This window comes from Epinephelus moara, chromosome 12, assembly GCF_006386435.1.
Source record: "Epinephelus moara isolate mb chromosome 12, YSFRI_EMoa_1.0, whole genome shotgun sequence".
In the NCBI taxonomy this organism is placed as follows: Eukaryota; Metazoa; Chordata; class Actinopteri; order Perciformes; family Serranidae; genus Epinephelus; species Epinephelus moara.
Window position 1 is genome coordinate 8902280 of NC_065517.1, and position 13695 is coordinate 8915974.

At 41.2% G+C, this 13695-nt stretch overlaps 1 protein-coding gene across 1 annotated transcript; it reads left to right on the top strand.

Annotated features, from left to right (window-relative positions):
* Nucleotides 1-9811: 9811 nt before the first annotated feature.
* Nucleotides 9812-13086, top strand: LOC126399173 (probable G-protein coupled receptor 139). Its single transcript, XM_050059002.1, has 2 exons — nucleotides 9812-9890; nucleotides 12077-13086. Exons 1-2 carry the CDS (start codon nucleotides 9812-9814, stop codon nucleotides 13084-13086), a joined length of 1089 nt encoding a protein of 362 aa, XP_049914959.1.
* Nucleotides 13087-13695: the final 609 nt, after the last annotated feature.

Consider the following 13695-nt stretch of genomic DNA (forward strand, 5'->3'; position numbering starts at 1 on the left):
GTCTTTGTGTGGAAAAAAGCTTGTTTAGTGGACTAACTTGCACTTGAAGGGATGCCCCGTTCTTTACGTTTTAACAGGTCTGACGCTACGGCTGTATCTAGGCTAACGGCTAACATGCTAACTATTATCTGTATGTCACTAGTCACTTGAACCAAATTTAGGACGATAGGAGACGGGTTGAAATAAAACGAAATTTCCCTTTAATGAAATTGTTTTTCTTCAGAGGTTTGCGTCATAGTTTTCAGAGTTCCTCATATTTGAACTGTCATGAAAAAGAAAATGTTGCAGCAGTCATTGTTGGATTTCTTTTAGTCGTAGCTTACGTGCTGAGAAAGAAGGAGACATACACTAAATTGTGCAGTAAAAGTGTTTTGGTGTATGTTATTTTAAAAGTTAGGCTAAACTTTATCGAGCCCTAATGGGAGATAACAAATAAATAAAAGTAGTGCAAGGAGTGTATGCAAATGTTACACAGTAAAAATATTCATTTTATCCTTAATTATACTGGAGTAAGAGTAAAAAACCACATTAAAACTACTCCAACAAGTACAAAAAGATACTTATGTACATGTAATGGAGTAAATGTATCTCCTCTGGTTCTTAATGATTCAGGGTTTTTGTTTTAGACTAAAAAAATAGCTACTCATCTCACTTAAAAGGCCTTTGCAGTTTCAAAATGTCAAGAAACGGCTGGTACCAGTGGGATTCTGTTTGTGTTGAAGGTTACAGAGGCTAAATCAAAGCAGTTGGTCTCCACGGAGCTGTCATATTGATCTGTTGCTGCACTTACTCACCTTCTGTGTGTGTTTCATCTTCAGGCATGAACAACCGTGAGGTGCTGGAGCAGGTGGAGCGAGGCTACAGGATGCCGTGCCCCCAGGACTGCCCCATCTCGCTGCACGAGCTGATGCTGCAGTGCTGGAAGAAGGACGCCGAGGAGCGGCCCACCTTCGAGTACCTGCAAGCCTTCTTGGAGGACTACTTCACAGCCACCGAGCCTCAGTACCAGCCCGGGGACAACCTCTAAACCCCCCCCCTACGCTCGGGGTCGGCTCGGGGCTGGGGCAGGACTGGCTGAATCAGTGCTGTTACAAAACTCTGGAGCCTTCCCAGCCTGGCCTTTACTTTAGGGATCTGTACAGCTTCCTCAGCTCAACCCGAGCATTTCAGTTCCAACTCCAACCCCCAAAACACAACCCTCGGTCTCCGACACGCCCCCCCAGTGTCTGAACTCTGCAAACGCGATAAGTAGGGAAGTTGAGGAGGTGGGATGGAGGATGGACGGAGTGAACTGGGGTTGTGATAATGCAATGTATTCAGTGTAAATAAGAAAGGCTTGTTTTAGTTTATTGTTTGCTTTAAGATTTTATTTTCTCCTGCACAAAATAATAATAATAATGATAAAAATGATAAAGGAAGAGAACCATTTCAGACGAGCACCTGAGCAGGCACAGTTAATCTGTAAGTGTATTATACTGTTGCTCCTGTATTATTTTCTAGAGATGGAATTGACCCTTCGCTAAGTCCCACCCCCCGCCTACTGTTGTCAAGCTTGTCAAGCATTCACACACACAGGTCAAATTCTAACTTCATTTTGCTGATTTACAGACGTCTTTTTCAAAATTAAGTCTATGGGAAAACGTCTTTCTGGGTCCCATTGCATAACGTGACGGACCTGGGGCCTCATTTATAAAACTCTGTGGAGAATCTACACTAAATGTTTGCATACGTATAAATGAGTAAATGTACGTAAGCCAAAAAATATTCAGATTTGTAAAAGAGTGCGTACACCTGCCAGTACGCAACCTTCTTTTATAAATCCCAAATTAACTTGGAATAGTCCACATGTGGACCAGCCTCATATCCCGCCCTCGCCATGCCCACGTTCAACCATAAATGGTCAGCGCACAGCACCTCGTTAATGTTGATGCACATGCATGAGCCAGCTGATCAATGGTTCTTTATGGTGGATCATGGCAACGAGTGAGAGGAAAACCAAGAAAACGAATATTCCTGACGCAGAAATCGAGGTGCTCGGCGGTGTGCTTGAGGTTAGAAAGCATGTAACCTATTGTTTGTTGGAGAGTGGGGTCCCAAACTAAAGAAAAGACAGCAAGTGGGAACATGTTGTTCATCAGTTAGCCTGGGTAACGTGGTCGAGGTGAAAATTACTCAGTATATTTATGGTTATTGTCGGGTAAAGGAAAGCCAAACTTTCTTGAACCCTGTCATGTGGTTGTTAACGGGTTTAACAACAAAGTCGAGCCATGTCGGTGACTATGTGAGTTTGTTGGGACCGTTTAATGGTTTAGTGTCAGATGTTAGCCGCTGTTGCTGTGTTAGCTTGTGCTAACTGGGCACATGTTGCATTGAGACAGTCTCTCAGCATTCTGCTAACCCATGTAATGATAGTAACAGAAAGTCTGCTGATCCCAGGGGGGAGTTTGGGCGTCCAGAATGCTCTTAAGTAATCAGCGCTAAATCTGAGGCAACATCTCACAAAGCACAGGAACAGCATGCTAGCTTTAGCAAATTTAAGATTTGAAAACAAAAACAAAAAAAACAAATATCCAAATCTCAAAATTTAAAACCGCATACCTACCCACAAATGTCCAAATAGTCCAGTATTCAGGTCCAGCCAAGGTGCTAACATGTTAAGCTAGCTAACGTTAGCTTGTGTCTTACCATGGAGCACATATAGGAGTTTTTGTCGAGCCTCATTGAATTCAGCTGTGAGTGACGTCTTCCACACTGTTTAATCCAAATTTGACATCTCTCCTCTTGTGTTTTTGGCTTCGGAAAAGTGAAAAATAAAATACCTCCCTCTTAACTTTAAGGATATCTGCTGTTGGACTCGCAGATGCCCTATGTCTCTTCCCTTGCTCTGAAAGCTTGACAGGCCTCCCATGCCTAGCTACGGTTGCTAACGTAGGTCTGAACAGTGGCCATTGTGCGGAGGGGCTTAGCAAAGGGTCAGCTGAAAGCCTCCATATATATTTTTCTCATTTTTCATAATGTGTAAAAAAAAAAGTTCTGCCCCAGATTATTGCTTTATTCCTAACTTTTCAGTTGGTAGTATTGCAGAGGCTTCTTCAGACGAGCATGACGCAGTCCTCCATCCGCTGTTTTTTTATTTTCCTGCACCCCCCTTCCCCCCAAAGCTTCCTCAGAGCGCTCGTTGTTAGGCTGCTGTACGGAACAAGGTTCTTTTACAAATGATATATGTCACATTTTTGTAAATTACAGCTGAGCGTGTAAGGGTTTTGAACATATCCCTCATTGCTTATGATTTTTGAGAAGTTTTGGGTGGAAAATATTTCTGTCTTTCTACCACGAGTGTTGTTTTTGTTTGGCTGGAGGAAAGAGAGGTTGAGTTAATTTAAGAAGAGAGTATGTATGTCTTATTTGAGCTGTCATTCCGAGGCCGCTCCTAGTCAGCACAATTATTTTCGGGGAAGTCGGTGTGGTCGGTGGCGTTTTCCTCATGTCCTGCACGTCCTCCACTTGAGCCTGCAGAGCGCGGACCTGCAGCTGAACCTGGACCACCTCACCTCCGGAGTTATTTCTTCTTTTATGTTTTACTGACAAGGTTATATTCTATCAGTATTTGAGTCTTTGGTTTTTACAGAGTATGTTTTTATTTAACCCTTTTAAGTGATCCTTTCAGACTCAGTTGTACTGTATGTTCAGAGGAGGCTTGGGGCCAGTTCATGTTGCGATTCAGAACAGAAACTGCAGATTTTAAGGTTTGAATTCACAAAGAAACTCGCTGAATTGAAAATGAATTGAACCCGGCCTCCTTCTGGTCTTAATGCAGACGGTTTCGTGGCCAATGGAAACCCCTTAATTTTTTCAGTTGTACAGCTAAATGGTTTTAAGTGTCGCTAACTTCCCTCCTTTATATCTTTTCATTTCCATTTTTTAACATAACTTGTTTTTGTTAATTCAGTGATTTGGCGTTTGAAATTCAAAAAAGAACAATAAACATTTTACACTCTTTCCAAGACACTTCCTTTTCCTTATGCCAGTGTTTGCCATCTTTTTTCAGTCTCCAGGAAGCACCCCCAGAGTCTGACATCACCACACCAGAGTAGCAAATGCGGTGGTACTCTGGAACCTCTGGTTTTAGATTTACAGAGGGCGTTATCGATGTCCATAGACTAAAATGCCTCTGGATGCAATTGAATAGATCTACAACTAGTCACAGCCATGAAACGTTATGTAGCACTAAGGGACAGACAAATGTAAAGAGACTACAGCGTGCAGAGATGAGCTGTGATGGTGTAACATCAACATGTCTGTGAACTTCTCCCACAGTCCAAAGATATGCAGGTAAGTTTAATTGGTGACTTTTTGCCCGTAGATGTGAGTCGTCTGTCTCTATGCATGAGCCCTGTGATAGTCTAAAGGTTTCACAAGTTGTCAGTCATCACCTGAAACACACCTTGTCTTACATAAGCAGTTGTGCTCAACCCAACCCATCTGAGGCAGACGAGAAACCTGTCTGAATGGGAGAGGAGCCAGAGGAATCTGACGGAGCAAATTTGTCTGGTCCCAACACTTATCAGAAGATGTTTTTTAACTGTTTTCACAGTTTTAGACATGCTCCTCATGAGGAGTAGTGAACCTGAGTGTTAAACTGGTAGAGTGCCCCTTTAAGTGATGGACACTATTTTTTTTTTTGCATGAAGATTGTGATCAGACTGATGTAAAAACTGAAGTGTAATATCAGATCTCTAATTTTATGTTCTTTTGTAACTGTATAAATGCAGTGGACAGTTTTGTGTAACGTGATGGTTTCACTGCCATATCTAAAAATTAAAAATGCCAAAAATCTAAAATGAGTGCTAAAAACAGACTCAAACGCAACCCCACATTAACAATACCAGTTCAACTGTGATAGATCTCTTTGTATCCATTTATTCAGAGTAGATTTACAGAGGGATCCTCCAGTGATCTTTTATTTAAAATTCACTCAGTCACACTCTATCATAGGCCTGTCTCACACTTTGACTTTTGGCTGACGTGTCATGCCACACCACGAAAGTCACAGATGTGACCAATAACATGAATGATGGTTTGTTATATTAAAGCATTCCAGTTATTGAGCCAGCAGGCATATAACCAAACCCTAAAACGGAGGCAGCTAAATGGAATTCAGCCATTATTAAAGAAATGAAATACACCTGAGTCTTCTGACATCTCGTACATTCCTCTGTGCCAACAAGCCTGGCTGGTTATCAGTGTGTCCTGCAGCACTACAAGCTAAATAGTCTGGAGGTGTGAAGTGCCTGCTACCGGTGAGGTGACACACCTGCAGAGAGACAGAACAGGAGCCAGGCAGACACAGTGCTGAACACCACAGTCATAATAAATTCTGGAGCAGGAGAAACAATAGCAGGCAACTGTTGTTCTTTTTACTTTATTTATTTTTGCAGGTTTTGCAGCTGTTTATCCCACATTATAATGTGTAATTATTTATGCACCTGTGGTCCTTGTCACTTCTAACATGATCCCTCACAGGCTTCTCACACAGCCAACTGTGTTATTGAAACACACAACCAAACTGGAGATACTGCTACTTAGAGCTGCAGCGATTTATTTGTCAGCTATTGAATTCTTGCCAACTGATTTGATAACCGATCAATCATTTTGAGTACTTTCTAAGAAAAAAACTGTCAAAATTCCACCTCAACCTAAGTATCAGTGTATGTGTCTGGTACATTACGAATACTTTATCGCTCTACCTTGCTTACCAGCCCTTTCTGAAGGGGAACTAAGTCGTTATATCGCCCTCTTTACTCCATTTACAGAAACAGTCATTTTACCTCACAGCACATGGGAGTTGCTGTTCTACCCTCAACTCGATCGTTTAGTCTGTTTGTGCTATTATGTAAATTTAAAAACTATAATTCTTAGATTCCTGCTTCTGTATGGGTATATGTTCTGGTTTCTTTACTCCTCTGCGACAGTAAGATGAATATCTTTGAGTTGTGGACAAAACAAGACATTGGTGGATGTCATCTTGGGCTTTGGGAAACACAGATTGACATTTTTCACCATTTATCGACCAAGGAACTAATCGAGAAAACAATTGAGACATAAATTGCCAACAAAATAATCCTAGTTTCAGCCCTACTACTCACAGATCCATGATGAATCTCCAGTTGACATGCAACAAAAAAGGGGATCAATTTACATTATTTTTCCCTAAAATTCACATGTGACACTTTCCAGCATGGCAACACAACAATACCCACACTGAGGACCTCTGGTGTGTATTTCCTCTTAAGGTGCATTGTTGGACTGAACAGACTTCTCTGATGACACAAAGCACAGGTGAAACTAACTTAAACATTTATGATGGCTTACATTTTATCTTGTATCCCAGTAGCCTAAACCAAACCAGTGAGCCACTGTGGACAAGAGCAGGACACTGGTATACCTAGATGGAATGCAGCCATTATTTATGTTTTTACACCTGTGTTTGACAAATCAATACGGTCTATTGCAGTCTGTGTTTGTCCTCTACTGTTTGATTTCTGGATCAGTACTGATGGGGGTGTAAAGTGTGTGATAATAGCCCACTAAACAAGGTTTACCCAGGTCAAAGTTTCCCCTGCAGCTCTGCAGCACAACAACCACGCCCTGACTTTTTTTCTTCATGACATCAATACTGATTGGTTCAAGAGACACTTCATGTCACTCTCTCTTTAACATGTTTCTTCTTTCCAAGCACTTTCATCACTGGATTTCAGGACAGGAGTATTGCTTAAGGCTCTGTAACTGTACCACCTGTATTGACCTCCTGTCAATTCTTATATTCTGATAAACACAGGTGAAGGCTAATATGTGTTCATGCATGTTTCATCACTTATTTTCTAACCTCACAATCCATGTGAGTACCTAAAATTTGTATTTCACAGTCTGTTTACACCATTCTGGTCATTTGTCAGTCAGTGCACCACTTTGGCTTAGACTGAAATATCTGAACAACTGTTGGATGAATTGCCACACAGTTTGAAACAGATATCAGTGGTGCCCTGGGTCCAGGAGCTCAGAAGTAATGTGACTGGATTTTCAATCTCGAATTGGATCAAATCTTGAAAAGTGGTTGTTCATTTTGTTTTGGCATTTTGTTGGTATCATGGGTTGATTAACCAGCTGCTAGGTGAATGCTACAAATTAGCCACTGGGCCACTGAGACCCCTCTCCTCCACGCAAATTTGTGTTTCCTAGGATAGCGAAGAAATGACCTGCCCTCCTCTGCCTCTGATTGGCTAGTGCTCGTTGCTTTCGTTGGGTGGATTGGTTACGTTTAGGCAAGCGGGTTAAGATTGGTTGGGGTTAAGGCTTAACATTTAACCACTTCTCTTTTGATGGCACTTGCAACTGAATGGAGCATTCAAGCATTTGACCACGACTGTCGCTCACCAAAATATCCACCTGCTTGTTTGCCTGTTCATCGGAGCAAACACAATCACTGCTGCTTCCTTGGCAGCCATTTTCACAAGTTTGTTGGCCCCTCCTCTTTCACTACATAGCCAAGATGGCAACCACTGAAGGTGAGAAGCATCCAGCATCTACACTTGACTTTGTGGCCATTATGAGTACACCATCCAAGTACTCATAGCACACTGCATTTTGCCACACTTGTCAGTGTAAATGCAATTATGCACCCAAAAGAACAAGAATAAATACAGAAGCTATGCAGTGGAAAAAGGCACACACACCTGTGTCCTTCAGAGAGAATTGATTCTCAGATCAATAAAGTGACAGCTAGCTTCCTAGCCAACGCTATTCAAACTGATGACTTTGAACTTTGGGACATTAATCATTGCTATAACTTCTGTTTGCAGAAATACAGAAAATCCAAATAGCTTATAATGAGCATCTGTTTATTTGTATCAGTGAGGATGTCATGTAGGAGCAACTGAGCCTTTATATCAGCTGCAGGTCAGGTGATGTGACTCCCTCCTCCTGAAGCTTTATAGGACCAGCAGCTGGAGCGGTCTCATCCATCCCTCCTCACATCACTGAGAGTCTTATCCATGTAGTGACATAACCAGCTTGTATGCGCCTCCTGTATGACACCTTCATTGCTGAATACAACACAGCGCAGTATCTACAGACAACAGGTATGTCTGATTTTATCTATTGTAATACTGACCACTTGTATTTTCACCAAGATGAAGATAGTAAACATATAGATTCAGATTATTGCTAATGTGCAGTGGAAGGACAAATGAATTCAGGAAGTAGTTTAAGCTTCTCTTAATTTCAGGAAAGTTCTTGTAAAGGGACTGTATTTATGAGGTTTGTGAGGGTGGTACAGAACAGGAGAGGCATATCTAATAACTTTTTTAAGCACTGGAGAGGGACTTATGTTTTTTATTTAGTCTTTAAATGGTTGTGTTTTGTACATATTTTAAATACTATCTGAACCCCAGAACCTGCAGGTGGGTTTGAAAAGTGTTTTTTCCTTTAAAAATTGAACAAATCATAGCCAGAAACTGTAAATTGGAAACTTGTAAATTTCTGACAGATCTTGAACAAAACTTGACATAATCAAATCTAAGCTTGAAATAGTGATATTTTATCAAATCACTTTATTAGACACGTTGTATCTAGAATTTTGCCAAAATTAAACGGTTTGCAGTAACATAGATCCTGTAAAAAAACCCATTAAATTCTGAACTTCCGTGTATGTGACAACAATGAAAAACCAACACTTTATTCAAGTCCAGGATTTTGTTTTCAGCTTTTACACATCAAAAGGTAAGGTAAGGTAATTTTTAATACCTAATAATGTATGCCATGCCCAGTTATTGATATTATTCCGCCAGGCTGGTGCTAGGAAATTGTCATTACACAGATGTTAGTTTTGTGTGGTGGGATGGGTGGCTGTCATGCAACCATATTCTGCTGAAGTGCACACACAGGTTGTCTGATGATGATGCAATTTGTAAAGAGAATTTTCATTTTGCTCAAGAAATTAGCTGTTTGTTTAGGTGATAACTCTCACTCCCTCCGTGCTGTTTACTCTTTGCATTAGCTCCAATACCTACATTTAGTGTGAATATGAAAACAATATGGTCAGGGCCTATTTATGGTGGAGATAGGGAGATGTGTTTTCCCACAGTCACTCTGAGAAAATATTTGTAGCTTTGGGGAGACTGTAAACCTCAATAAGACAAGCATCAGACAGAGCTACAGAGATCTGAGCGTGAAAAACATAAACCTCTACTACTTCCTTCTCCTCAGTGACTCCCAGGTGAGATCCACCCAAAGCAGCCAGATCAGCTTTCATTATTGTGAGTCATCAGCTGAATGGCTCAGTTTAACTGCACTAACTAAGGACCTGTCTGATCTCTGCAGACAGGTTCAAACACACCAAAAAGAAAACAATCAAAGCGATGGGTAAAATGGCCTCTGATTTACAACTAGAAGTGAACAAAATACAAATTAAACATGCAAAGCTTAATTAATGTTTCTAATGCGTATGGTTTAGTATATCTATTTTTTTCCCCTCACTTCACGTTACATTTTTTTCACAAAGGTGTTGATTGTATTCACACAACCCTAAAATGCAACAGTTCAAAAGTCATTTTAAATCATGTCAATTTCACCTAAATATCTCCAAGTAGCTACAAATAATAAAAACTCCAAAGCTCTAAAGAGTAAAAAGCTCTAATGTGCGATGTAGCTCCTCACCAGTATTTGTCCACTGTACTCTTCTTCTCCTCCACCTCCCTAATGGCTTTATTGCAGGTATTAGCATGTGAGCTGATTGCCTGGTGGTGAATGAACCATGGAGGAAGCCAGTGTCACCATCTTCGTCACTGTTCAGAAGATCTACTATCCTCTCCTTTGCGTCATGGGTATTCCAGGTTTGTATCTTGTCATCATGTTTGGTCTTTGGCTGTCCATGCTTGCGTAAGTTTTGTCAGGACAGTCACTTTTTATAGGTTAAAGGGATACTTCAGATGTTTTAAGGTGTGCTGTATGAGGTACTTATCCATAGTTGGTGTATTACAGTAAATGTCTGTCAGTACACCATCAGTCTGGGGAAACAGCAGAAGTGCCAAAACGGAAGCTAACCAATGTACTACTGCGGATAGGGGGCAGCAGCAAAACATATTTTAGCCACCTAAATAAATCTAACAGATTAAGTGTATGCTGTATTGAGATTATTTTCACTGCTTTACCTTTCTGCCAGACAGCCTGTTCCAATGGGGAAGCTGTTAATGGCTTCACTTGTCCATCTATGCTCTCTTCAAAGACACCAGACTCCATTGACAAAAACAAATTTTTTGCTCGTTGAACACCGCTACCTCCATCAGTTGCCACTAGCAGGCAGAGGTAACGGTGCGATCCTAACAAGATGGCGTCCCTGTCCAAAAAGAACATTTGATGCTGGGAACATAAGGATGACCCCTGAGAAAACTGTTAGCCTAGCTCTAACTAGTTAAAAATACATTTCCAGAAGAAAAAGCTGTCTCAGTCACACATTGTATGTCGTGCTTTATTCAACATGTAAAACTGTACTAAATGTATCAATGTGACCTTATGGGTTCAGAAAGAGTTAGCACTGGAACAGTGATGTAGGCCACACAGTGACAGGTTTGCACACTGTTGTGACAAAATGTGTTATTTGTGTGTGTAGTAGTTAGCTAAAAAAAAAAAGCATACACATCTGTGGAGCTTTTGAAAGACTTTTTTATTTTTGATAAAGCATGGTGAGTAGTTTCCTTCTGCTTCCAGTGTCTGCGTTAAGCTAGGCTAAACATTCTGTCAAACCCCAAAATTTTTGTAATTTATTTTATTTATCCACTGAAACTGATTATTACTTTATTATTAATATATGATTTATCAAGCATTAAAATACTTTGACACTTGTCAATATTGTGTTTATTAACAAAGAAATAAATGTCTATGTGAAAGCGGTGAATCATAACAAACCTGCAGTAAGTTAGCGCCCAACTCTGCAGTTTCCCTCAGTTTTACATGCTGATTTAGCATCGCTTTTAGCTTATTGTTTTGGTTTTCAGGTTCATAAATAAGGCTTTCATAAACTTTGTTTCCAAAAACTGTTTTTGGCAAAAAATAAACAAAACCCACTGTACACTACTGCTCAGCAACAAACAGCAGGCAAAGATAGCTGGTGAACATAGCTAGCATCTAATGTTAGCAAGTGAACGTACTGTTTTTACCAACCCAGACCTAACAGGAGTTTCGGTGGCAAAAAAACACAACTGCTAATGAATGCTCTCGTTGCCCTGTGATGGATGTTTGAATAAGCAACTGATAAACTTATCTGCCATGAAATGTAAAGTGATGAGATGTTAAACTTGACTTGACAAAATCAAAAAAGACTTGCAACTTGACTTGGACTTCAACACCAGTGACTTGTGGCTTCACTTGGACTTGAACCTTTTGACTTGACAATACTTAATAGCTTTCCTCATTTTTTCAAATGTGTGCCCCCAGATCAATTTATTTCCCTTCATTTCCTGAATCAGCTAACATAACACTATTCATTTGCAAGATTTCGACACGTAATTCCCTAGATCCACTTTGTCTGAACCACTCCGACAGCATGCAGTCAAGTTGCAGGAGAGACCAAAGATAGTTTTATTCACATACAAAAACTACATGGTGGTCAAGGAAAACCGAATTGCAGTATACAAAACGTGGGGCTCTAAAACTACAATTCCAACTTTGTTCGACATTTGAAGTAGCACAGATGATAGTAAGTCAAGGCAAATAGTTAACACTGTAGTTAGCGAGCTGATGCTTACCTAATGTTAGCTTAACAGGTAAGTAACTTTTTAACAATAAATAAATGCAAGTTTTATAAAGCACTTATGTTTTTGTACATTTAAAATTGGTATATTATTATTTGGTGAAGAGTGCATTATGACTTGTCTAGGACTGGAAACTCAAAGTGCAAAGATTTGTGACTTACTTGTGACTTGCAAAACAATTACTTGGTCCCACCTCTGGTAATAATAACTAAAAGTATGACCGGACATGCAAATGTAACCATCTGAACCTTTGTGTTCCTGTCTTCCAGCCAACCTCTTCACATTCTACATGATCTGCTTCCGTAAATGCGGGATGTCCAACACGGCCATCATTTACCTGAGCTGTCTGGCCATCGTGGACACCTTCTACCTGGTGTGGGTTATACTTCTTGACCTGACCCTCAACTTTTGGCTACTGCAGCCCTTCTGGCACTCCAATCCCTGGTGTGGCCTCCTGGGATTCCTGCAGTATGGATCGCTCTACAGCTCCTCCTGGATCGTGGTGGTGTTCACCATCGAGCGCTACCTCGTTCTTCGCAGCACAGTGGCCAAGCAGCACTTCTCTCAGGCCTGGGTTACTAAACTGACCTGCGTGGCTATTGTCCTGGTGTCCCATCTTGTCTCTGTGCCAGTGAGCTGGATCAACATTGTTTCGCATGTCAACTTAACAGTAGGCAGGGAGAATATGACGCTGCCCAGGTGTCATTACCGCGATGAGACCTACTCTACTGTTATTGTGTGGATAACCACCTTCCTCTCAGGGGGGATCCCCATCGTGTTGGTCATCATCTTCAACTACCTCATTGGGTACCATCTGTGCCGAGCCAGCAAACTCTTCACCAAGGAAGAACGTCGCGTCATGCATGGGAGGAGCACCAGGGGCATGTTGAGAAGGACCATCCTGCTGCTGGGCACCGTCTCAGTGACCTTTGTTGTCCTCAGCCTGCCCCGCTTTGTCACATATTGCATCCTGAGGACCCAGTACAACAACGAGAACTTCAACAGGGACGACTACAGCATCCCCATCAACGTGGCCGGAGACTTGGCCAACATGCTGCAGAACCTCAATTCCACCACCAACTTCCTGCTCTACTGCATGGTCAGCCGGCGCTTCCGGCAGGAGCTGATCCGGGTGGTGACTTGTAAGGCGAAGGCACTTGAGCTTGGCTCTGTCCTCACCCACACCACCATGAAAGTGTTCTCAGTGATACATCATAAGTCCTCGCCATCCAGCAACCCTGTGACTGTGGTGCTCACCAATCTCAAACTGACAGAGTAGAAAGGATCTGGAAGAATGGACAAAAATCTGACTTTTAAAATAAACACCCTTTACGCATAAACGTTCTTGACCTTGGAAATCATAGTTTGACAAAATAATCATAACTAAATGCCCACCGACTGCTTTTTTAGGGCCCTTTAATTTTTATTGTCATCAACAATGGATACATACTTAGGTCACATGGTGACAGCCAAGCTTTTGTTGAATTATACTTTATTTTAGTTTTTGTGTTTTTGTCTTCAGCCACCTAGCTGGGTGGCTCGAGGGATGGCAAAGTTGGTCAATCCATCGCTTTGATGTGGACTGAAATATCTCACAACCTTTTCGAATGTGTTTCCAAGAAATTTTACACATTCATGGCCCCCAGAGGATGAATCCTAATAATGATAGTAATGGTGTTCCAGCTGGAGTCTAGCTGGTGCTCAGTCATGTGGCACAATATCCAACATCAAAGTTTTCACTTATCTAGTAAAATATCTAAACATATAGTGGCACAAATTTTGCTACAGCCATTCATGGTTCCCAGATGATATATCTGTATGACTTTGGTTATCCCTTAGGTCTGCCTCTAGCGCCACCATCAGGACAAGATTTCAATGGTATACATGC

What these genes read in the sequence shown, in the direction of transcription:
- LOC126399173 (XM_050059002.1), top strand. Translation starts at nt 9,812, where the DNA reads ATGGAGGAAGCCAGTGTCACCATCTTCGTCACTGTTCAGAAGATCTAC. An exon ending in TTGCGTCATGGGTATTCCAG is followed by an intron (nt 9,891 to 12,076) that starts GTTTGTATCTTG and finishes CCTGTCTTCCAG; the next exon opens with CCAACCTCTTCACATTCTAC.